This window comes from Anastrepha obliqua, chromosome 6 (assembly GCF_027943255.1).
Source record: "Anastrepha obliqua isolate idAnaObli1 chromosome 6, idAnaObli1_1.0, whole genome shotgun sequence".
Classification (NCBI taxonomy): domain Eukaryota; kingdom Metazoa; phylum Arthropoda; class Insecta; order Diptera; family Tephritidae; genus Anastrepha; species Anastrepha obliqua.
Window position 1 is genome coordinate 28804250 of NC_072897.1, and position 27219 is coordinate 28831468.

General features: G+C 40.6%; 1 protein-coding gene across 4 annotated transcripts in view; it reads right to left on the minus strand.

Annotated features, from left to right (window-relative positions):
- Positions 1–7384: 7384 nt before the first annotated feature.
- The window catches only part of LOC129250838 (UV excision repair protein RAD23 homolog A), an 85458-nt gene continuing 65623 nt past the window's right edge, over positions 7385–27219 (minus strand). The window contains exons 1-7 of one of the 4 annotated variants that reach the window (XM_054890436.1): positions 14250–14647; positions 14078–14185; positions 9343–9421; positions 8421–9275; positions 8275–8369; positions 7685–8215; positions 7385–7625 (exon numbers count right to left, since the gene is read on the minus strand). In XM_054890436.1, the coding sequence (XP_054746411.1) occupies positions 7515–7625; positions 7685–8215; positions 8275–8369; positions 8421–9207 (1524 nt within the window). In that variant the 5' untranslated portion in view covers positions 9208–9275; positions 9343–9421; positions 14078–14185; positions 14250–14647 and the 3' untranslated portion in view covers positions 7385–7514. Of the gene's footprint in view, positions 7626–7684; positions 8216–8274; positions 8370–8420; positions 9276–9342; positions 9422–14077; positions 14186–14249; positions 14648–27219 lie in introns of those variants that run through there. The other 3 variants (XM_054890435.1, XM_054890434.1, XM_054890433.1) reach the window with 3 other exon arrangements.

Below are 27219 nucleotides of genomic sequence, written 5' to 3' on the forward strand. Positions count from 1 at the left end.
TCAAATCTGAACTACTTACATACACATATTGATGAGAAAATTTTCTAATATCCATTGATGCATCCAGAAAGCCAAACGCGCATACACGCATATGTATATAAATAGGTATATATAAATACATATATACAAGCTTTCAACGAACGCAAAATGTATGCATATAAAAAACAACAACTGCGACCGCCTTCTTGTCCATCATTTAAAAGATGGGATATGTATACCCTATGAGCAAAAAGAACCGGGAAAGTGATGCTGACTGTTTTCTTCGATTGCCAAGGCATAGTCAACCATGAGTACCTTCCATCGGGCCAGACAGTCAATAAAGAATATTATTTATCCGTTTTGAAGGCTTTGAGAGATGTATGTTGCAAACGGCCGAAAATGTCAGCAAAGAATTCTTGGATATTGCGATATGATAACGCGCCATCGGACCGATCAAAAAGATCAAAGAAAATACGACGAAAGAGCTGAAGGCCATGTCGGCCTGCCGGGGGTGTTTGGAGGACTGGGTTAAACGTTGGCACATGTGTGTTGCTTCAGACGGGTCATATTTTGAAGGAGATAATATAAATTTGCCTGAAATTTAACTCTGTTATGTTTTATTTAAACATTCCCGGTACTTTTTAATCATAGGGTACATATGTATATGCGGCTTTGCGGACAGAAATGTGTGATTCGCTGGATTTGTTCAAGGAATCTAAGTCGCATTAAAAAAAAAAATTAATAAAAAAAAGTTTGCGCCGGGAATTGAAACCGAGTCTAACATGTGGCGAGGAAAAATAGGCGGTGCGTTTATTTCTTCGACTGCTTATTTTTTTACCATTTTGTTACTTTTGAAATGATAAGTGGATACATAAAATTTATTACAATTTTTTTTACGATTACATTAAAAAAATAAAAAAAAATTAATAACGAAAAAAAAATAAAAATTTGCGCCGAGAATTGATGGCGAGTCACGTGGGGAGGATAAATACGCAGAGCGTTTATTTCTGCGCCTGCGTTGTGAACAAAAGGTTTGTGATGTCTACGTAGATGTGTATGCGCGTGACGCGAATAAGTTTTAATAAATTCTGAAAGTAATTCATGACGTTTTTCATTACATACATTCATAAATGAACGTATACTCTATATGTACATAAATGATGGTACATGACAATATACATACAAAATATGTATGTACATGTCAATAGGAGGTATTTGCATTCAAAAAAAAGAACGGTTTAAGATAAATCAACACCTATTTTATATTGTATGGCAATTTATAGTTTATGTATTCGGCAGCATTTACATTTATATGTATGTATGTACATTTGTATAATGCACAAGCGCAAGAACATCATCCTCGTTTTATACAGATGTACATATGCATGTATGGCCTTGACTTATGTATGTAAGCACATCACAGCACATCACATTCTTACAAGAAATCAAATACACGTACGCACTAGTGAACGAGTTTCTTCCTAACAAGTGCAAAAAAAATTCTGCTCTATGTATGTATATATACCCACTTTATGTCCTAGCATATATACATACATATGTATATACATACCTACTTGCCTTCTAAACTTCCTACAAAATAATTGTATTCATATGTTACTACATCCATGCACGTTCATACCATATAGGCGCGAGCACAGCGCTCCCTTCTTGCTTCCGTGTACTTTTGTCTTTCACCAGTCGATATTCCTAATATTGTACTTACAAAAACACAATACTTTGATAGACGCAAAAGCAACAGCAAGCGCAACGCGATGGCCGCTTTGCCACCACACATTCTAAAATGTTCTAGAACACAACAAAAACACATACCTCACATGCACATGTCGCCCAAAGCTAAAATCTAAGCCTAGCGACTACAAAAACAAAATACATTCGTAGACGCAATCGCAGCGGCCATGATTCTATTAGCGACGGCGCTGAGCAATTTAGAACAAAAACCAAAAGTCCATTCACAAGTTCGAGCTCATATTTCAATTTCATTCATAAAACGAGCCGCCCATATGCCAATTTTCGCGACCATCCGAAAATAGTCAATATTGGAATACTTCGCGTCGAATTGAAATTATTTGCCAATATATTGTAAGACTTGAATTTTTGTGATGTCCAGTGGCCGCGGCTCCGTATATATGTATGCACGCTTCTATGTATGTAAATATGTGTTCCAACTGCTCGACAGCCGCAGCTGCTGTGAGTCAAGTGTTCGCAAAAGCTACAGTAATAGGCACAAAAAAACGAGAAGTAGTATATGAAAAATTCTGGCCCGGACATTTCGATACTAGGGAAAATTTCTAAGCCATTATTTTTAGTTCTCGCGTGGTATATAAATATAAAGTTAACATATTCCTTTACGTATGTGGTTCTCCGATTGATAAAAAGTGCACAAAAGCATATGCATATTAGCAGCAAAGAAATAAACTTACTGTTAAATAAGAGTGTGGTTTTTTTGTAGGCTACTGTGCAGACATTCAGCCTTCCCATGAAGCACAAAGTGCCAAACATTTAATATTGAAGAAATCACTGAAGCTTCTGTGAGTTGTGTTCAATGTGCAGTATTGTTCATAACAACAGAGACCGATGTCTCAAAATTTTTAACCAAAATTGTTGAACCAATATGTAGGTACTTTTTATTTCAAAGCTTTAACAGTTAACACTCGACATTAATATAAGTGTTCATATACCAAATAATAAGTTACACTTCATACAAAAGGTCTAAAAAGTTATCTAAGTATATTATGGGGCAGTTTTGTTTACGCTTCATAATTCATAATTTTCGGCACAATGCTGTGCCTTTGAATGCGTGCGGATTCCTTTTTAGCATTTTTAGCGAATCGTGTGCGAACAACCGCATATGTTTTGTAGATATACCGTATTTTCCTGAAGGGTAAGGAGTAGGGGGCCACAGCGAATGGTTGTTGTTCTTTACATGCCCTGTGTCAAGTGTGCGCAGAAGCTTGTGTTCTGGGTTTGTTAGAATGGTGGTAGTTTGTACATATATTTATACACATAGACATGTGAGTATGCGCGTTACGCTTTCTGGATGGATATTAGAATATTTTCTCATCAATATGTGTATGTAAGTAGTTCAGATTTGACTGAAGAGATTAAATACATACATACATATATGAATGCACATTCATATGCATTGCCTTTATGGCTGTTTTACATATTATATAAATCAATTCAAAAGAAGTATGAATAATTTTATATAGAAAATAAATTTATAGGGTATTTACAGGTATTAGAAAAGCTGAATACACTATTTTAAATCAATTCTAATTAAACCAAATATAAAAAATGAAATAAAAATATCGAACAAAGAAAAATACCTAAGGGACTTGAACCTGAGTCAAATATGGGACGATGTACTGCATACACGACACGTCTTTCACGATTGGGCTAAACTATAATTACTAATGAACTTTTCTAAATCAGTCATTTATTCAATTCGCAGTTTTAGGTATGTATGTATATGCACATATTCTGCGTTAGTTGAAAGTTTGTATGCGTAATTATATGCATATGTATGTGTGTATGCGTGTTTGGCTTTCTGGACGGATATTAAAATGATATTTTCTCATCAATATAATTTGGTTTTGATGAAAGAGATTAAAGACATATGTACATATTTTCTGTTTTGACTGATTTATATAAAATTCAGGTCATATCCAGTATGAACTATTTTATACCGAAAAAAAGTTTCCATTTATGAAATACAAAAAACAGTATTTTAAATTTTAATTAAAATAAACTCAAAAATTTTACCAAACTTTCCTGGTTTGAATTGTAAAAAAAATGTGCAAGAAAAAAAAGATGACTTCAGGACTTGAACCTGAATTAAATACGTGCCAAAACAAAACGAATAATTCCGCCGACTTTAGCGTCTGCACCACAAATTAACTGCCGCGCGGCCTTCTTAATCGCAAATTTATTCGCTTCGCTGTGGGCATGAAATAAGTCGATTTCCTTAGTAGTGTGGCGAAAAATCTTATGAAATTCCTTAGTAGTGTGGTAAACGCAGAAAAAATCTGAATTCCTGTCCTAACGTGGTAAGTAAGTATAGAAACCCTCCACTTGCGTGGTAAATATCTGCAATCCCCCACTAGTGAGGAAAGTTGACTTTGAAAATTCCTTAGTATGAATCTACAAATTAGTACTCGAAAAAAGCTCATTTAACATTTGCTCCTTCTCATAACATTCTCTGGCTAAAATATGATACAAATGCTTTGGTTTCGATGTTGTCAACATATCTTTGAAATACCGCGTCAATTTTTATTTTTGATCGTGTTGTCGATTCAGTGCGATTGTTACACATTTTTAAATTGAATGTTGTATTGGGAAAGTCAATTAAAGGAACGGCTGTGTCCAATGCAAAATTTACGTCAAAATCGCCACTTAAAATCATTGGAACTTTATCGTAATCTTTTCTAAGTATCCGCGATACTTCTGGTGCATACTTTATTAAATTTTCGTGAATGATTTCCGTGATGCGGTGAAATATAAATTGCCACAATTAAAACTGTTTTTCCATTGCTCAATCTGGTTTCGCATGCACATATTTCTCCCACTTTACAGAGCTGAACAGACAGTGATTCTAGTTGCTGTGCATTCAGATCTATCTGTGGAGTTACAATACGAGCACCGTCATTTGGATTGTGGTATATTGCAACACCGCCTGCAATTGCGGTAAATATTTAAAAATGAAAGTATTTACGAATATAAAAATATGGACGCAATACAGTACACACAGTTGCTATTATGAGCGTCGTAACGCGTATATTACACAAACGTACTAACATACACACAAACATTCGTAGGACGCTTGGTCTAAGCAAGTATCAGGTAGTCTAATATAGGTATACATAATGCCTTCTCGCTCACCGTGGCTCCGTAATACGCAGGCGCGCACACATACGTACTAGCATACATACAAACATACATACGTATGACGCTTGAACTAAACACCAAAGCAAGTAATAGGCAGTGTAGTATACATACTACAATACTCACTATACTAGCGTGGCTCAGCAGTACGCAGCCACACACATATACGTATATCAACATATAACGCTTCGTAGTGGCGCTTTTTCGTTTCATCGAGTCTCAAATCACTCCCAACGATTCTAAAGAAGTTTTCACTTCAAAAATAGTCTCTTGATCTGCATTTTTCGTTGTTATGCATCTCTAGTTTCACCCACTCTGGGCAAACTAACCGATTCATAACCGTAAGCACATCATCCAAAATTGTAGACACAGTGCTTCGACCCACACTTACACTTAAAATCGCAACGTTGCCGCTGGTTGAAGAACTGCCGGAACTTTTGAACATGTCAAATGCCCTTTAATGGTGTCAAGTACCATTCGGAAGGAGTCTTTGCTTAGGCGGTACAAAGATATGAACCTGCAAGTCCACTATAAATATTAATTTATAAGTGGAGATTAAAATAATCGACTTACGCTGTCTCTGGTAGGTCAAATGGGTTAGTGCAATTTTTCAAAAATTTTCTTTTCACCTTCTCACAACTTCCTTCTTCGAATAGCAGAAACGCTACAACTGCAGGAGCGCTTTTGTTCTTATTTATTATTGTTACAAACAATCAATTTTTATAAAATTTGTCAAAAAAAACTTGCATTAAAATTGCGGGTGCACATACAAGTAACCAAAACAACTGATTCGGAAATCGGTTTTCTCTTTGTTCGAAAAAAGCAAAACCATGACAACAAATGAAAACGATATTGGTTTGTAATTCCATTGAATTGCAAAACCGACTCGGATTCCCTGACAGCCCTAAATAATTTCCGTATCCATCCAAGCACGCGGTGCGTTTGACTTTATTAAATTCCCTTCGCACCACCTTCCGAAGGGCTGAGAGTTTCTTCGACCACCATATCGTGTTGGTTTGTTTCAGGACAGCTACATTCAAAGACAATAGTAATGGAGTCGTTCAGACTCTCTACCTCCTCTTCTTCCAGCATCATAGGTTAGTACCTGACCGCTTACTCAGGCTGGGTAAATTTATACCTAGCACACTTCTAGGTATTTGAGGTATTATATGAATGCACGTGAAGTTTCATTTCAATCTGTCAATTCATTCCTTGTTTACAAGCTATTTGGTATCGACGTGTCACAGTATTTTTGCAGTGATTGAATTTTTATTTTTGGAGGGTTTAAAAGCAAAGGAAATTTATGAAAAAATGTTGATAGGGTATAAGGACTTTTCGCCATCAATTAATTCAGTAGAACGATGGGTTACTGAATTTAAAAGTAATCGTACAAGCCTTAAAGGCGATCCACGTGAAGGACGTCCAATAACAGAACCAACACCAGAAATCGTAAAAACATGCAGGACATCGCATTGGAAAATCGTCTAGGGACTGAAAGAGATTTAGTAGAAGACATACGCATCTCATTGGTATGGTATATTTTGATTGAAGTATTGAGTTTCAGAAAGCTGTGTGCACAATGAGTACCGCATTCGCAAACAATGGAACAAAAACACATTCGAATGCGACTTTCTGAGCAACATTCGCGTTTTCGAAAGGGTAAAGAGGGTTTTGAGTGTCGATTCATCACGATGGATGGGACTTGGACCTAACACCGTGATCCCAAACCAAAAAACAGAGGCTAAAGAGTGGTGTGAACTTAATTCTTCGACCGAGAAACGGTTTCATGCCCAGAAATCGGCCAACAAGGGGTTAGCATCAGTTTTTTGGCATGCGAAACGACATTGCACCGTGTCACAAGAGCATACTGTCAATGGATAAAACCAATGAATTGCCAGATAACAGCTGTGTAAACGGTCTTTGCAGATTCTCATTTCAGGGATGGAACTCATGTATTGGAATCTCGTTGGAACAAGTGTATTCATGTTCAGGGAGAACATAATGAATAATAAAGTGTATTTCAAACCATAAAATTGTGTTTGTCTAATCGAACCGCAAAACTTATTGAACAACCGAGTATGTTGATTTATGCCAGTTGCTTCATCTATTCGCCGCTTGCTAATGCCTAGCAAATCGAAGCGTCTATTGTAATTTTAAAATTTAAAATTTTTCAACTCAACGAACTAATGAAAATGAGGTAGCGCGTGCTAAATTGTAAAACCACCAATTATAACTATACCTGAAATAGAATTTTTGCTTTTGTTTTGCCGAACATGCCGATAGATAGTTAAATTCGGCTTGAACAACTTTTTCTGTATAAGTTATTCCAGTTGTCACATATTTTTGTTTTCGCCAATGTAACAGAATTCAAAACATAAACAATGTACGATGTACAAATATGTATGTTATACAAAATCTTCCGTGAACAAAAGAAATTTTTTATCTATTTTAAGATTAAGACATCTCGACTAATTGTTTCTTTTTAGCAAGCAAATACATTGAATTTAAGTTGGTAACTAAAATATTTATCGCATTAATTTGATGTAAGAAAATACAATGAATTATAATTGGCAGTTGAATTATTTATATCGCATTAATTATGTAGATACGGTTTATAAAGATCAATCAATTTTTTAATCATCAAATGTTGAAGATATCAAAAAATTAGCGGCCAACTGCTCATCTTTATCGCACGCAAAATACGCTTGCAATACCAGACCTTCAGGGAAACCAAGAGCTGTAAGCTGCAAATAGATATCAGTTAATGAACAGTATTTTCTTTTAGTTAAGAATTAAACCTTACACGCTCAATCGCTTCTTTGTCATGCTGTGTTAGACGAACAGAACCATTCTCCGAAATGCCTGAGTCAGACACATTATTAGTAGCTGCTGTATTTGTAGCACTGCCACAGTCTTCATTCGGATCACGTCCGACCGCGGCCGAAGCAGTAGCAAGTAATTCCGCTACTGCAGCTGCAGCAGCAGCTCTTTCGCGCATGAAGGCTTCAGCAATAGCAGCACGGTGTTCTGCTGCTGTTTCTGACCGAGGTGGTCGAATGTGATTTGATAAGGTATGCGACCGTGCATCGCCACTTTCTCCAGGGCGTTGTTGTGGAGCAGGGGCATCACCACCTGCTCCTTGAGTTGTATCAAGAGGTCGTATATGCCAACCATCACCACCAGCTGCCAGCTGTGCACGCCTTTCTGTCATGTCAGGAGGAGGATATTGGCGGTTAGTACCAGTTTGCCGTTCCCTTGATCGGTTAAGCATGCTTAAAAAAGCTTCTTGGTTTTCCGATATCAGTTGAAGCAGAGGAGGATTAGTCCGCCCAATCTAAACTCATATTATACAATTTAAAACACAGCGTTAGATAGATTAATAATATTTATTACTTGCTGAAGCAGTGAATGTAATGAATCGGGGTTCTCATACACTAACGAGCGCATCAGTAAGAACTGAGGTTGATTGCGTAAAAACCGAAATGGATCTATAAAGATAACAAAATGTGAAATAATTCTAACAAATTGGTCTGATTTACCTTCATGGGCAGGACGCAACACATTACCTAATGATGCATTATGGCTTTCCGAAGAGTGTTGACCGTATACCCCGTCACGGGAACTCAAGTTGTCATCAATGCTGTAAATATGGTTTGCCGGTTCGACATCCTCACCGCCATCACTACTCGTGCGAGGTGTTTCCCCATCACCCGCAGCACTATTGTCTGGCTTATCTTCCCCAACAGCTGCTGTGGTTGCATTGAATCCGTCTGGAACCTCTGGTAATCCACTAATTAAGTATTCTACTGCCCTCTCTGGATTATTGTAACTAGCTGCCATAGCGCTTAAGACCATTGTACGAGAATAGCCCATTTCAATCATTGATGCAACTGTGCGATTATATTCTTCCCCCATGAGTAAATTTGATTCAGCTCGTGATTGCAGGGATGTATTTGAGAGAAAACCAGCAAGATCACCGCTCGAGAAAGAGCTATGACTAGTTTCGGAACCACCAGAGCCAACAGTGGTTCCAGAAAGAAATGCACCAGATCCCTTCGCTAAAATGCTTGCATTGTTTCCAGTAGAGCCTAAAACAGCAACCTTCTTGTTAATGTTCCTACCTTCATTCTCCACAGATTTTTTATCCTGGTCTGAGCTTCTATTACCTACGGATTTATGCTTGGATTCATCTTTCACAGAGATATTACGTTCCTTCGGGTTTTCTTTTATAGTTTCATTATCAGTGATTAATGATATTGGAGTAGATGTGGATGCACCGCCCTCGTCTGGTTTTTGTACATAATTTCCAATATCGCGTTTAATCATTACCACAACAAATTTCTTTTCATCTATGTTGTATGATGCTATGGTGCGTTTGTCATCAAGTATTACACCTATTTAACAGAAAAAAAAACACTTTAATGTTTTACTGAGTTAGTTGATAACTTTTATTGAACCAACCAGCATATATGAGCTTTTGTTTTCCTACAACATAATCGGATCCGCGCTCGTCACAGATTTTCTCCTTCAATTGGAATACCTATATAAAGTATAAACGTGAAGTTAAAGTTATAGTTTCCCATACAAAGCAAGAATATGTTTATCTTCATCAGCCCAATAATATTTTTGTATATTTTGTATAAGTTGGGAACTTCCTCCGAGGACAAACTCTTGGCCTCCAGTCAAGAGACAGTTGATGACAAAGCTGTGGGCCACAGCACACCATCAACTTTAAATCAACCATCCACATCCGCTGATGCCAAGGAGCGAAATCTAAAAGCAGGTCTGTCAAGATATAAGCTCAACCAGAGGTATTCTCGGCAGAATAAGCAAAAATGAGACCGAGGTAAAACTCATCCAAAAATCGCGGCCGATAAAGCAAGGTGCCAAAAGGTGGTCGACAAGTACCTGGCGTTCCAGGCCACCCAGAAGACAAAAGCCGTGAAAGGCAATCGTTCACAAGACGAAAGCAATAAAACCTCGAAAAAGCACAGTGTCCGTGCACACTACTTCAATGGCCAAACCAGCCAAGCAGATATTTAATGAGGTGTCACGGGACCTCCTGCAAACTGCGTTGGTAGACGAAATAACGAACCGCGGTAAAGCTGCTTTGGAGAAGTGGTCCGAAATTGAGGTTCGACTGTATCGTATTGTCGTTGATCAGGTCATGGGAAGCTAGGAGGGTCAATTGCCAGGATTTAACTCAATGGAGGTGGTCCGCGGATACATGGTGATTAAATGCGATGATCAGCTCTCACTTGATTTTCTGCAAACAGTTGTTGGCAAGATCCAGAAGGAATGGGAAGGTTTGAGGCTCAAACTAGTCCCGGCCTGGGAGATCCAACGACAGTCGGTTCTACGTTGCCGAAACGACCCGGATTTATATCCGGCCAAAGACTGTCACTCCAGCAGCATTCACAGTATGTAAGTATGGGGAATGTTTATGCTGCTACAACAACAACGGCCGAGAGCTCGCATCTAGATGCCGAACACGGAGTTCGAAGCCAAACAGCTGATTCAAGCTGCATAACCACAATGTTTGGATGGATGACTAGGACGTCGACATCGCATTAATCCAGGAATCCTCGGTGCAGACCACCGAGGTGAAAGGGGCTTTCTGGAAATAACCACAACCTGTTCTACAAACGGATTCAAGATAATCCCAAATCTTGTATTGTAGCTAAAAAATATTTGAATTCATTTTTAATCCCATCCCACAGGATGTGACGGCTGTTGAGGTGTCGGCATAATGCTTGCTTCCATCTACATGGCATATGATCGGATAGTACCGCCCGCGGAAGTTTGTCGGCTGGTACTCGAAACAACAAAACCCTGCTACTCGGATGCGACGCCAACGCGAGGCACTCTCTATGGGCCAGCTCGGAGACAAACGATCGAGGTGAGTCCTTTCATTATTAATACTACCCTGACGGTATGTAACTGAGGTAATACTCACACACTCACCTTTCCTAGTACGAAGTACTTAAGGGGATAGGCGGAAGTGATGGATGTTACTTTACTGTCTGAAAACAGTTCAGTAAGGGTACAAGACCAAGATTGGTACAGCACATTAAACTAAGGTGTCGAGGTACCCGTGCCGAGAGCTGCATGGCTGGTAATGCCAAACGAACCAGTCGCAAACGCTCCCCTCCGCCGCCCGGGCAAGGTCGGTTGTATTAAGTGCCCTCGCTACGCATGCCGGCTCTGCCGACGAGTGACCAACCCCTTCCGAGCATACTTGTGGGCCCAATTGAGAATTACATACTATATAAGACAAAAACAAAAAGATCAAACCAAATTAGATGACGACACTGATATGACCAAGGACAAACGAGAACAAAAATACCGGACTCCGGGAAAGATTGCCTTCGACTCGGACGAAGACTTTTGGCCTCAAGCCAAGAGTCCTTAACTAGCGTTCTGGATCACGTCAAACAAAGCACGCAAGCAGATTTAATGCCAAAAGCGGCTACAACTAGAGCGCAGGAAAGTACTAACAACAGTACACCTCTACCTCCAAAGCAGCATTCCAGGCGGCCTCTGACGCAGTCGCGCCTAGAGGGCACCAGAAAACAAAAATAAATCAAAGGGCATGATCATGAGGCACCGGTACCAGAAGACTGTTTACATGTTGGACAGAATAGCCAAGAACACGGCAGCTGGTGCCGCACACGAACGCGACCAAATCGGCAAGCAGAGGTACGACGCGGTGATCGAGGAGTACAAGAAGTTGTGGGACGTACACCCGCACCAACTACTAACGCAGGGAGTCAAGGACAAAAAAGGAATCGCTCTCAGAACGAAAGCGGCAATGCCCATCCCAAGAGGCCCAAAAACGGGAATGCGCAACAAGCTCTAGCAAACACTAGGTACTTCAGCGAGGTCGCAAGAGACCATCTACAGGTGGCGATCACAGATCAGAATACCAAAATACCGCAGTTAGTTCAGCAAAATTGGTTGGAGATCGATGTGGTAATGATTCATCGGAAATCTTTAAAGGGTATAAGGTAATAAAATGCGCACACCACTTTCCTCTGGATTTCTCCGCTAATAGTGTTGCTAAGCTAAGCGGCAGGGTATACGGCTTGAAGCTCAAGCAGATCCCGGCGAGTGAGATCCCGGAAAGACTCAGAGCTCGCATTTGGTTGCCGCCGATGGACGAACCAGGCGAAAAACTACTTTGATGTATCAAGCTGCAGAATAGCAGATACCAGCTGTCAGTGAATGGCAGCTATTAAAGGTAGAAGAAGCCAAGAAATCCTCTCGTCCACTCCTTTTGACCATAATTCGCTTTGTCATCCGAATGACCCACATGAAGACATTCCGAGGCGAGGCGAACCCACAAGAAGACGACACAGAGGAAGTCGACTTCGCGGGTCAGCTGCTGAACGTGAACATCACCGACAACAACAATGATGCTAAGGTTCCTTCAAAAACAAATCTTCAAAGGGATAGAACGCTGAATTTAGAAAGCTTAGAGACAAATTAAGGTAATTTTTTAACGAATGTTATATGACCGGTGTTCGTCAGCCGTACCATGAGAAACCGATAAAATGCAAAAAAGCACTAAAGAAAGATAAAACTGAGCCTTGCCAATCTTATTGCACTTCAATAGAAAATTCTAGAGAATCCGCAAGGCTGAGAGCCTGAGCTGTCTACAGACCCCTATCTTCATTAGCAGTGAGGCCACTAGAAACGTTAGTTAAATGCCACTTTCCCGGGTGCAAACCCTACGACATGCCAAGAACCAAGACTATCCAGAAGCCCTCAGAAGGCAAGATAGATTGAATAGTAGATACAGAAAAGATTGCCTTTTCAATAAACAGTTTTGAACCATATAAATCAGAGGGTGCAGATGGCATCATGCGAATTATACTTCAAAAGCTTCAGAAGCGCATGGAGATGACTCCTACGCCTCTTCAAAGCATGCCTTCGTCATACCCAAGATAAGAAAGAAAAAATATGAGGTAGCGAAGTACTTCTCACCGAATAGTCTCACCTCCTTTCCTTCCTCCTTAAAACACTAGAAAGAATCTTAGATATACACAATAGATCTTAAGAAAAGGCGGTCTCCATCTAATACTTCAATTATTTCAAATGGAACTTAAAATTTTGGATCTAGTTTAGTTTGGTGACGCTCTTCGTTTTTAAGTAATACATGATCACCTACGTTATGTTTAATAATTGTTGCTTTATTTTTATCGAACCTGTATTAATCATAGCCTGTTTTCTTAAATTATGCCTATCTATGTCATTGTCATCTTCTTCGATTATTGCCAGCAAACCAAAAGGTCTAACACCCTTGCGAATTAGTAATTCTAAGGGACTATACTTTGTTACTCGATTTGCAGTGCAATTCATAGCCAACGCATCTTGCAACGATCTTTGACTGGTTTCTACGGCCGTCAACATATTTTTGAGTGTACTCGTTACGCGTTCAACTTGGCCATTGGCCCTACTGGCCCCTGTTGCAATTAAATGCAAATTAATCTTTTGAGAACAGAATTCGCGAAAACCTGAACTCGCAAAACAGCGACTTTGATCCGCGATTATCCTTGTGGGCAAACCGAATATTGACACAACTGATTTTACTGCCTTGATACAACTTTCAGTATCTATATTCAAGGTGTGGTAAAAATACACAAACTTTGTAAAAGCATCTAGTATTAGTACTATGACGTACTCTTTCAAATCGTTTTTCCCGCGCAGTTTACCAGTTATATCAATATGTATGGTGTCCCACGAAATTTCTATCTTGGGAATTGGATGCAGCTCCGCTTGCACATTTCCTACAGGTGGCTTTGATACTTTACAGGTGGTGCAATAGTCTACAAATCGTCGCACGTATTTTGACATATTTTCGAACCAATAGTAACTATAGACCTTGTCTAACGTTTTTTCCCATCCGAGGTGCATAATAGATTCGTGTACGTGATTTATGACTGCACATCTAAAACTCCTTGGGATTACCGATAAGGTAAGTATTTTGTTTTACCATTTCGCTGTATTTTTCTGTGCAATATTCATTTTCGCAATTCATAGGTCTTGTCTAAATTTTTGGACAGTTCATTATTTTTGAGTTTCGTTAATATGTCTAGTATTTCAGTGTTGCGCTGTTGTTCTGATACCAACCAATTATCGGTTACCTCCGTCAAATTAATTCGCATTTTTGATACTTTGATTACGTTTCTATTACCTTAACTGTGTCACAGATTGCGGCGGCGGTCACTCCATTAATGCCTGAATTTTACGAGGATTTGGTCTCATTTCTCCGTGATTAATTTCAAACCCAAGGGACTCGATACTAGTTTTGAGAAGGAACGTTTGGTTATATTAAAGGAAAATCGAGCTTTACTTAAAGTTTCTACCTGATCGACTTTTTGGACAAGCTGATGCAAAATGTAAAATTTCGTCACACTTAAAGCATTTCACACTAGGCCACTCCTTTGCTCCAGACGTACTGCTTCCGTTCCTACCCTGCTCCAGTCTAGCTCGACAATCGGCGTATTTGTGACCGGCCTTTCCACAAAAGTTGCACTTCATCTGATTCTGGAACTTGGGCTTCTTCTGCTCAAAAGTAGTGTTCGCATCGCCATCTGAACTACGCTTCTTAAAAGCGTATGCTTGTAGTTGTTGTTGGAGCTCATTACGGGTTTTAACATTGTTGGTAAAAATCCAACGTGACAATTTACTATCAAGTTGAGCCATGTGTGCCAATGTTACGGAAACTGATATTTCTTCAAAGTTTTGAGTTTTCTATTTTGACATTAGCAGCGTTACGATGCGAGTTCCACACTCTGCGAGACCTTCTCCAGTTTTTGGTCGGCCATTAGATACGTTCGGTACAACAGCTGCACCAGTCTCAATCCCAACAAACCGTCCAATAAACAGCTTCTTAAACTGCGTCCAAGTGATGCGTTCAAAGCATGCTTGGGATAACCACTGTGACGCGCTACCTTCGAGTGCCTTGCTCAAAGCCATCACTAAATCGCTGCTTATACTTGCAGAAATATGGCGCCCCCGAAATATATACACACACGTACAATGCTCATACTTAGCTCTTATTGTGGAATCGGTACAATGGGCAAGTAAACCTATTCTGCGACATACAGGGTGGGCCATTTTCGGAGGTGCTCCGGCCTGCACACCACCCGTGAGTGGACACGCGATTTCGTTGCCCGCTGCTGCAGAGCTGTGCACCCACAACCGCCCCTAGTGGCGCGGCCACCAGTCAACGTCAGGCCACTACAAAGTTTGCGGAACGCACAGCAGGACCAACGTAGACAACATCACGCATCCCTCACCTCCCGAGTTACGACTATACTCCCGCGAAGCTTCAAGCTATTACAACAGAACTGCAACGGAATCACGAGCAAGATTTACGAAATAGTTGACTTCATGAGCCGGTATGGTATCAAGATAGCTGCGGTCCAAGAGACAAAACTGCACGCTAGCTCTCCCCTGATTACCAGGGACGGCTACAATGTGCATAGAAAGGACCGCGAGCGAGACAACGGTGGTAGCCTAGCGTTCACAGTCCACTATTCAGTGCAGTATCGTCTCATCGATGAAGGCATCGACCGCAGGGACAGCACCTTTGAATGTCAAGGTATAACTGTTCGGTCAGGCGATGCCGAGCTCGAAATTTATAATATCTATATACCCACTGTCATTTGCTGTCCGGCAGGATATCTCCCTGATATTGCTGCGCTCATCAGGGGAGAAAACCGATTGGTAGTAGGTGACTTTAACGCGCATCACGATCTTTGGCATTCAAACCTGCCAAATGATCGTAGGGGACAGCAATTGGAAGAGCAAATAGACGATTCGACGTTCAGCACTGTAAACGACGACACCCCCACTAGGGTTGTGGGCAATTGCAGCAGCTCGCCTGGCATCACAATTGCTAGCGATAAATAGCATAACCTGGCGACCTATGCTATCGCTTGCATCAGACCACTTGCCCATTATCATCTCGATCGAGAAACCTGCCCACTTTGTTTCCGCGGATCACCGGTCTAACATCAACTTTAAAAAAGCTGATTGGACCAGATTCGCGGAATTTACTGAGGACATCTTCGCAGTCCTACCCATTCCCACCGATGTGCGCGCAGGCGAACGCGCATTCCGCAAGGTGATCACAGCCGCCGCGGCTCGCTTCATACCCGCTGGACGGATCCGGGACATACGTCCCAATTTCCCAGCCGAAGCAGCTGTTCTGGCAAACGAGCGTGATCGCCTACGACAGGCCGATCCCGGGGATCCTCGAATAAAGGATCTCAATTCGGAGATCCGGCAACTGGTAACCCGACATAAGCGGACCAAATGGGTAGAGCATCTGAAGTCCTGCAACTTCACCTCTGGTGTGAGCAAGCTCTGGTCCACCGTAAGGTCCCTGTCGAACCCGACGAAGCACAACGACAAGGTCAATGGTCGTACTTCGTCGGATCCGAAGAGATGCGCGAGCTACTTTAGCCGGCAATTTATACTGCATTCTCCGGTAGACAGATCCAAACGTTGTGCCACCAGACGGTTGCACAAACTGACGTACAACAGTGCACCGCTTCCTTTCTCCAGCGACGAGGTTCAGGGGGCCATTAAACATATGAAACCATCTAAAGCCATTGGCCCTGACGGACTAAACATGCTGATGCTGAAAAAGCTGGGTCCATTGGAAGTAGAATTTCTCACCAAGGTCTTCAACCTGTCTATGGCCACCCAAACGTCAAAACAGAGAAAAATAAAGCAGGGAGTTCCGCAGGGTGGTGTCCTTTCACCCTTGCTTTTTAATTTTTACATTTCGAAACTCCCCTAGCCACCAGAGGGAGTCTCACTGGTCTCATACGCCGACGACTGCACGATAATGGCGTCGGGCAATGACATTGATGCTTCTTCACTGCAAGAAACCTACAACTTTCTCCCACTAAATCCACGGCGACCCTTTTTACCTCCTGGACAAAGGAGGTCAAAGCTGCAACTTCAGGTACACGTCGATGATACCCCAATACCGACGGTAAACAACCCCAGAATATTGGGAGTCACGTTTGACAGCTCGCTCTCCTTCTCAGCGCATACAACCGCTATTGCAACGAGAGTACAGAATCGCAACAAGGTCCTCAAGTTGCTTGCCGGCAGCACTTGGGGCAAAGACAAAGAAATGTTGCTGTCGACTTTCAAAGCAATAGGCCGACCGGTTCTTAACTATGCTGCGCCTGTCTGGTCTCCTGGAACCAGTGATTCGCAGTGGACGAAGCTCCAGACCTGCCAAAATACTGGATGTTTCCTGATGTCCCCCATACAACACCTGCACGACGAGACTCATATGCTTCCTGTGAAGGAGTATAACAAACTGCTCAGCAAGCAGTTTCTGCTAGGGTGTCACCGTAGGCCTCACCCATGCAGACACCTGCTTGAGCCTGAGCCACCTCCCAGGCACATCAGGAGGCACTTCCTCAAGAACGTGGACGAGATCCAGGACAAAACAGACTGACCACTCCAGGATCGGACAGTGTACAGACAGGCAATATACGACATTCATCGGGAGACCCTTACCACCTTCTTAAGCTCCCGACCCCCGAATGCCGTTATCGGAGTCCAACCACCACCAATTGCAGACGAAGAGCTCCAGCTTCCCCGAGAGTGTCGCGTAACCTTGGCACAATTACGTTCTGGATACTGTAGCAGATTAAACTCCTACTTATCCAGAATCGACCCCGACATACTAAACATATGTCCGGTATGTGAAGGCACCCCGCACGACACTAACCACCTTTTCACATGCCCCATCAAACCCACTCATCTAACACCTCTCTCCCTTTGGACCCAACCCGTCAAAACAGCTAGTTTCCTGGGCCTACCGTTAGATGAGCTAGACGAAGACGACCGGTGATTACACTACACTGACAGGGCAAAGGTACTGCTACAACAACAACAACAATAACAGCATGGTAAAATCAAGGGGCGCAACAATAGTGCGTACAATCTTTTCTATAGAAAAGAGCCAAGTAATCCTAAATCATGCATTTTTATCAAAAAAGGTATAAATGCTTACATATGTTCGTTTTGGTTTCGGCATACAGTCAGCGTCAAAATGATAGCACAATCACAAATAAACTAAAAATTGCTTCAATATGTTTGTATTCCTTTTGTTATCCTTTTTGTTTTGGAATATAAGAGTTAAATGTATCCACTTGTTCATTTTGAGCGGCATGGCGGTAAATATTTTTTAGTTAAACTACCGTTATCTGAAAAATGTGTGAAATCAGTGCGTCAAAATGATAGCACATTTGCACTAAATAATTCGTAGTTATTGATGGACAGTCGTTAAATGTGGACAATAATTTTTTTCGTGTTTATTTTGTACAATAAAGATAAAAATAACATTTATTGATAACAATGGGGCGAGGAACGAAGTGCAGAAGTGAAAGTGCAGAAGTGAAAGTGGCTCTAAATTTGCATAAAAACAAAGCAAAAATAAGTGAAATTGCAAAACAATTAAATAGAAGCCGTAAAGTAATTTCAAATTTATTAAAAGACCCCGAGAATTATGAAAAAGCTCATTCCGGAGGCCGCCCAAAATCAATTACGACTAGACAAGAGCGAGCGATTTTGCGTGTTGCATCCAATTTTGACCTCACTGCCAAGAAAATTGCAGAAGCAGCTGGTGTTGAAACACGTGTACGTAATGTACAAAGATTTTTGCAAAAATCTGAAACTATCCAACGCAAAAAACTTCAAAGGAAGCCATCACTAACAGCGACGCATCGGCACGAAAGATTACAATTTGCAGAAGAGCACATTAAGTGGAATAAACGTTGGCGGCGTGTTATATTTACTGACGAAAAAAAGTTCAATTTAGATGGACTTGCGGAAGGAGCCTAAGGTTTTGAGCCGTCGCCAACATGGAGGAGGATGTGTCATGATATGGGCCGGGATTGGTTATCGTGGAAGCAGTGAAATTAAATTTGTACCTTCAAGAATGAACAGCAGAGACTACATAAATCTGATTGGCAACGAAGTGGTAAACCGTGGCCATCATGTTGCAAAAGGTTCCCTAATTTTCCAGCAGGATAACGCATACAGCAAAAATTGTTAAACAATTTTTCAACGAAAAAAACATTAATATTTTGAAGTGGCCTTCCCGATCTCCTGACCTAAACATAATCGAAAATTTTTGGGGATCTCTTGCGAGAAAGGTTTACTCCGAAAATTGTCAGTATGATAGTATTGACGAACTTAAAAGCAGCATTTTAGCACAGTGGGACGAGATTCCGCAAAAGTATATTAAGAAACTATTTAAATCACTTCCAAATCGCATGACTGAAGTCATAAAGAAAAATGGAGGGTCCACTCATTATTAGAATAAATGTTTTTCTTTATTTATTATTGTTATGTGTTTAAAACTCACTGATTCCATAAATGTGCTATATTTTTGACGCAGTACGAAATTAATTTTTTTCACTTTAATGAAGAGCTACTAATTTTGGTTGTCCATAAACACTATTTTTAAATATACCATTACATATATATTGGAACTGTATGAATCTAAATTTATCATTCGTAACATATGTAAAATTAAAAATAAAAAATCAAATGTGCTATCATTTTGACGCTGACTGTACATGCCGAAGAGATTTCAAGGTTAGGAGGAAGTCCTGGATCTTACGCTGTTGACAGAGAGCTATAGTGTGTCCGTGGAGAGTTGGATGGTATCAGATAGAATATCAATGTCTGATCACTGTTTTATACTATTCAACCTCCAAGGCAGTGGAGGATCTGCCTCCATGTTCAGAAATACGAGAAGAACAAACTGGAATGAACTATGTATATAGTTAGAATCTCGAATCACAAACTAAGAGGTTGTAAACTTGGGGAGGGGATACACTCGACGGCCGACTTGGACGAGAAGGTAAGCGTGTTGGAGGGTGCCCTGAATAAGGCCTTCAAGAAGTCCACAAAAATCAGTGCCAAGAACAAATCTCCACCGTGGTGGAACGGTGAATTGAGGAAGCTTAGAGAAAAATTATGGTCAGTTTTTAACGAATGTTATATACCGGTTTTCGTCAACTGGAACAGAATTTCGGAAGAACGGAAAATAAATAAAAAAGCGCTAAAAAAATCTAAGGATGAGTCTTGGCAATAGAAAACTCTAGAGAATCCGCAAGGCTGAGAATCTGAGCTGTCTAAGCCCTACGACATGCCAAGAACCAAGACTGTCCAGAGGCCTAAGAAGGCATGGTAGGATTGAATAGTATATACAGAGAAGATTGTCTTTTCAATAAACAGTTTTTAACCATATAAATCAACTGGTCCAGATAAGTAGTATGCATGCCCAAGGTGGGTAAGAAAAAACATGAAGCATCGAAGCATTTTCGAGCGATTATTCTTACCTTCTTCCTCCTTAAAACACTAGAAAGAATCTCAGATACATACATTAGATCTATAGCACAGGCCGACCTACTTTCGAAAGGGCAGCACTTCGTATAAGCGCAAATCCAAAAAGCTCTTCAGGTGATTGGGAACATTGAATATTCTCTGTATCAAAAACAATTCACCATGGCGGCTTTCTTAGATATAGAAGGTGCCTTTAACAATATATCAGTCGAAACCGTAATCGATCCGCTAGCAACTTTCGAAGTCAATGATTGCGTGAGGATAAGGATTCGATATAAGCTTCAAAACAGAAATATTCTAGCATCAAGCGGAGATGCTACGTTCACCAAAATTGTGAACAGAGGTACTCCACCCGGTCTCCTCCCATATTTAGGGCTGTTGTCGTTAAACAAAATTTTACTGCCACTCAACAGAGGGGGAGTGAAATTAATCGTGAACGCAGACGACGTCGAGATCTTAACAACGGGCCTATTTACTTCTACTATTAGTGAAATGCTAAAAAGAGCTCTGGGAAAGTTAAGTAAATGGGCTACAAAGAGTGGTCTTAAGGTTACCCCAAGCAAAACCCAGTTAATGTTGTTTACAAATAAAAGCAAGACACCACAGTTTAGACTACTGTCAATCAATGGGGTTGAAATTCCGCTTTCAGAGCGACGTATCTAGAAGTAGTGTTAGATCCAAAACTGAGATGAAGCAATACTCCTAGATGGAGGCACAATGGAGAAAAGATTTAAAGCCTAAGCCTAAGCCACTGCCATAGTAAGATCGATTTTGACATACGGAGGATTGGAACGGTGGCCTGCATTAAACAAACAGTAAAACGTTAGACAGTTAAATAGAGTACAACGAGCAGCCTGCGCAGAAAAAACTGGAGTTATGAAATCGCGTCCAGCAGAGGCACTGAATGTAAAAGGCAATCCATCAGAGTACAGTACCCCTACTCTAGACTTCAGACTAGATTTCAAGGTAATGTTTCCCCCGCGAACGGAATGGAAAGATACCACTGCATTTTACACCGATAGATCCAAGATGGATAGCGGCATCGGCGCAGGTGTATATTCGAAAGACCTCGAAGCTTCCAAGTCCTTCGTCTGGCGAACTGGAATAGCATCTTTCAAGCAGAGGTTCTCGAGATAACGGAAGCTTACAAGATAATCTGGAATCATCCGCAACAACTATCATAACCACGTATTTTTACTGATAGTCAAGCAGGCATCTTAGCTATAAAGCCACCAACAACTAACTCAGAAATTATCAGACACCGTATCGAAACCCATTAAGAATTAATTGGAAAAACGTAATGTTTTATTAAAGAAATCAGATCAGATTTTTATCTCAGCTACTCAACAGGTAATTGGCAAATGTACAGAGAAAGACGGAGACAGTACAAGAAGGCAATTAGGGCCGCCAAGAAAGGGAACTGGAAAGATTTCTGTCCTTCAATCGAATCTACCAGAGATTCCGCGAGGCTCAGCCTAATTTGGTCCAAAGATCATTGAATGGCTTCTTGGGTCAAGAGGCCAGATGGTACTCTGATTTCTACGGCAGAAGAATCTCTAGAACTTCTTTTAAACACTCCATTTCCGGGATGTCGCGCTCACGATAGCGATGTTGGAGGAAACCGGCAGAGCCGCTATGATTCACAGCATCTTACTGATGTAATAGTCACAAAAGAGAAGGTTGCATGGGTATTCAAAAATTTTTCACCTTTCAAATCTGCAGGTCCTGAGAAGTTACAGGAAACTCTTGATAGTATTCTAATGGATTTTTTCAAAGCGTGTATAAACTTAGCTGGAAACTTGTTAGAGTCGTCTTCATACCAAAGGTAGGTAGAAAAGGACATGAATCAGCGAAGGACTTTAGGCCAATTAGTCTTTCTTCCTTCCTTTTAAATACTTTTGAATGGCTCTTAGTCATACACATTAGAAGCTCGCTGGAGAGCTCTAATATATCAATTGCACAACACGCTTACCTCAAAGAAAAATCTACGAAGACAGCGCTTCATGAGGTAATCCGAACAATAAGGGGTCTTTAGTAAACAAACAGTATACCATGGCAACTTTAGCATTGATGCTGTCCAACGGGCGTTAATAGATTTAGGGGTGGAAAATAGTATCAGAATTTGGTTCATATCTGTGTTAGAAACTACGATCATCAGAGCTAATATGGGTAATATCAATATAACTAAGAGAGTCCGCAAGGGTACTCCACAGGGGGGAGTATTAGCTCCCCATCTCCACTTGGTTGTGTGATTAGCAAAATCTTAATAAAACTTAATGGAGGTGGGGTAAAAGATGTTGCGTACGCTGATGATGTGGTGCTAATGGCATCAGGACTGTGTCCCAATATGATCAGTGGGATCATTCAAAGGGTGCTAGGCGAGTTTAACTCTTGAGCCACAGGCTGTGGCCTAAGTTTAAAAGAGCGTATAACAGAACTTATGCTATTTACCACCAGATATAAGGTCCAAATTTTACTCTACCAAATATTAACGGACAAACTCTCTCACTTTCAGCCAGTGCAAAGTACATAAGGACTCCAAACATAGCCGGAAATTAAACATAGAACAACGGGTGAAAATAGGCAGAATACAAAGGTCAGCCTGTGCAATAACAGTCGGTATAATCAGACAAGATCCTAGGGACATTGGCACACGTTATTCCGGCGGATTTACATATAATATTATGGCAACCATGAGTGCATTTAGGTTAAATAAAGCGGGTCGCTGGAAAGAAAAAACGTTTGGCCATGCCAGTCTATTACTGCGACAAACCCAGTATACCTCGGAGAGGACTGATTATATCATCCCGACGGTAACATTCAATAGAAACTTTGCTACTCTCATTCCATCTCAGGTGGGATGAAGTAAGAGATTCTCACTTAACAACTTCGACATTACAGTCTATCCTCCAAAATGGAATATGGTGTTGGAGAATGTATAGTATATACAGAGTTTGATTGAAAAGTAATGAGCCTTATTTTTTTTAAGCAGTTTTATTAAACCTTTTGGCTTATATAACTAATATTCTTCAAAATAGGACCCTTGAGCGTCAATATACCGCTGGTAGCGGTCCTTCCACTGCAGGAAACATTTTTTAAACCCATCCGCCGGAATCGCGTTCAATTCGGATGTCACAGTTTTTTGGATCGCCTCGATGGAGTCAAAACGCCTCTCCTTCAGCTTTCTTTTCAGGCGCGGGAATAAGAAGTTCGGAGGGGACAGGTCTGGGCTGTAGGAAGGGTGGGGAAGGGTCCAATTGTTGACGAGGTTCAAGATTTCCGGCCACGATTTCCCGCACATTGTAATAAGTTAAATTTAACTCTTCACTGATCTCACGTAGACTAGCACGACGGTCAATGTTCAAAAATTCACGAACCCGGCTCACATCTTCGTCTGTTTGCGTCGTCGAAGGCCCTCCAGATCGCTGTTCGTCTCCGACGTCATCCCGGCCTTCCTTGAACTACTTGTGCCACCGTTTTACCTGGGCACTGGACAGAGATTGGTCCCTGTAAGCCTCCTTCAGTAGCCCAATGGTTTCGGTACTCGTTTTGTTTAGCTTTACGCAAAATTTGATCGAGTAACGTTGCTCCATCGATCGCTGCATTTTCGCCACTGCAAAATCCTAACACACTTTTAAAATAGCTTTCACGCGCGGAGCGATGTTGACTGCACCGCTGCTGCCAGCGAACTGGAACCGGTTTCTAGTGGAAGGGGAAGGTCCAACGATCATTTTCCCCCACCAGCCGGTTCGCTTGATCGCTTGACAGACGCTCCGCGCGGGATGGCTCATTACTTTTCAATCAAACCCTGTATTCTCAGACTTAAAATCGAAAAATTCTGTACGTATCGACGACAAAAACCAAGAAAAATCAATCTTATTTCGTTTTCAGCTATATTAGCACAACACAAACATTTTTTAATGTTATCATACTTTTGCAGCAACAATATCTTGAACTGAAAATGTACGAATAAATGTTTTGCAGCATCTGCTAGACCTGCCTGCTTTCTTTCAGACCCTTCAGTGTGAGTTGAAATGACGGGAGTTTTGTTTGCGGCAATTCATTAGGAATGTAACATGCTTACAGGGACCCAAAAGAAATATATTGTCACAGCAAATATTTTGCGCAAAACTGAAGTTTTTTACGAACTACACAGGATGTACGAATAAATTGCGTAAACACTGTAGACGAAAAAAGCCTTAATTAAAAAATATTCATATTTTTCAGCTAACCAAACTGAAGTAATTGAGTTTATAATTCACTATGGATAAGAGCATCACCGCACCTTTTGTTCAATACAAAAATTCTTTTTAATTCATTTAATTTACTTTCCAAACAATACAGATGAAAAAATCAGAATGAAAACGTCGAGTTCATTGCCTCTCATTTCTCGTCGTTCGTTACTCGAGAAACCCTTAAGTCCTGAGTTTACCAAGTAAAGCTATATACGAACTCTGCGTGCGGCAATGACATTAATAGCTTCAAAAGTGAACGAATCAAAAACGGTCATCAAAAACGTTACTGACGAAATTTAAGGCAACGGCTGGCCGATTCGATATTATTTAAAATTTATCTAGAAAACTAAAAGCGTATATGTAATAAGCCTGTGTAATAAAATAATATAATAATAAAAATGGTGAAGCAAATACGAACAAGACCGCAAATTTAAATAAATTAATAAAATGCAATAACCTCAAGCTTAATATAATATAATAGGACTATGTTTAAGTTCGTGCGGTTTTTTTTCGAAATTTGAAACTTTATTGACGTAAAATGGTTACAAATTTAATATTCAAAGTATTGTCCATCGCTTACTACTACTTTTTCCCATCTTTCTGGCAATTCACGGATTCCCTTTGTGAAAAATTCGGTCGGTTTTGCCGCAATCCACGAATCGATCCATTTTTTGACTTCATCGTAATTACGGAAGTGCTGGTCAGCCAGGCCATGTTGCATCGATCGGAAGAGATAGTAATCGGATGGCGCAAGGTCTGGACTATACGGCGGGTGGGGTAGGACATCCCATTTGAGCGTTTCTAAGTATGTTTTGACCACTTGTGCAACATGTGGCCGAGCATTGTCATGTTGCAAAATAACTTTGTCGTGTCTATCGGCGTATTGCGGCCGTTTTTCTCGCAGTGCTCGGCTCAAACGCATCAATTGTCGTCGGTAGACATCCCCCGTAATCGTTTCATTCGGTTTCAGTAGCTCATAATACACAACACCCAGCTGGTCCCACCGGATACACAGCATAACCTTCAGGCCATGAATATTCTGCGCCGACGTCGATGTTGAAGCATGGCCAGGGTATCCATACGTTGCCTGACGTTTTGGATTGTCGTAATGGACCCACTTTTCATCGCCAGTCACAATTCGATGCAAAAAACCCTTTCTTTTGTGCCGTTGAAGCAGTTGTTCGCATGCCATAAAACGGCGTTCAACGTCTCTTGGCTTCAATTCATACGGCACCCAATGGCCTACCTTTCGGATCATTCCCATGGCTTTTAAACGTTTGGAAGTGGTTGATTGATCAACTCCCAAAGTTTTTGCAACCTCTTCTTGCGTTAGAGCCGGATCTTGATCGAGCAATTCCTCCAATTCGGTATCCATGAACTTTGGCGGCGCACCCTCGCGTTCTTCGTCTTCCAAGCCAAAATCACCACTTTTAAAGCGTGCAAACCACTTCTGGCACGTTCGCTCAGCTAGAGCATGCTCACCATAAACTTCCACCAAGATACGATGACTTTCGGCTGCTTTTTTCTTCATATTAAAAAATTCCCCGCAAAAACACATTATTTGGCACGAAATTCGACATTTTCAAGTGTGGTAAAAATATTGTTGTTTACGCTTCAAATAAAAAACTTATACTGACGTTTGTGCCTTACGACAGTAGCTCTCCAATGAATGTTTGGAAATGTGGATCGATGGAATAATAATCAAGTTACGCCATCTGTTGTAAAACCGCACGAACTTAAACATAGTCCTAATATAATAATAACATACAACATAAATTGTCTACAAAATAAATATATCTTTACAGAATTCTTTGACTACATTGGAAATCACGATATTTTCGCACTGATAATCACATTTAGCTGATGAAAAAATCAATCAGGCTAATAAATACTTCATGGGTTTCGATATCTTTTGGAAGCCAGCAACCCGTAACAACAAATTTGGAAGAGCCAATGGAATTTAAGAAAAGAGGAATCCAGTATAAGATTATAAATAAAAACAGAGTATAGTTATAAAAATCAACATAAACGATTTTTTCTTCGTTTTAGCACGAAGAAGCATCAACGTATTTAAAAGGAAGCAAGGAGAAATATCTTTTCATAAGGGGCGAAATGAACGTAAGGATAGGTGATGATGGTTAACAACCGTTAGATGTTTGCCGCAGATACGGGAACGAGAAAATCGAAAGATACTCTACTAAGCAATAAAGGAAACAATTTTCTCGAAATATGCATTGAATGCTATAATGCAGGTCCCTCCTTCGAGTATTTGAACGAGTTTAGAAAATCAAATAATATAACTGACAAACAAAAGTACTTACGCGCGAAGCACATAGATAAATACATATGCGAAGATGCAAGGGGAAAGTTTGCCAAAATTGAGAGAGCATCAACCGAAATAATTGTAGAGTTAGGGAAATTACTACAAAATGCCACACAGAAATTCCTACAAAAGCTGACAAAGTTGTATAATGTGATTGCAGAAAATGGAAAACTAGATGAGACAATAATTTTTCCCAAATCTAAGAGAAGTGATCCAAATTTAATCAGAAACTACAGAGAAATTTTGTTCATAAAGGTGCTGCTGGGAATAATAAAGGAAAAGTTCTCAAATTGGTTCGAAGAGTATAACATATTAACGGAGTTTCAAGCCGGTTTCAGAAAAAAACGTTTGAAAAGTGGACAATATTTATTATTTGGCGTCATTGTA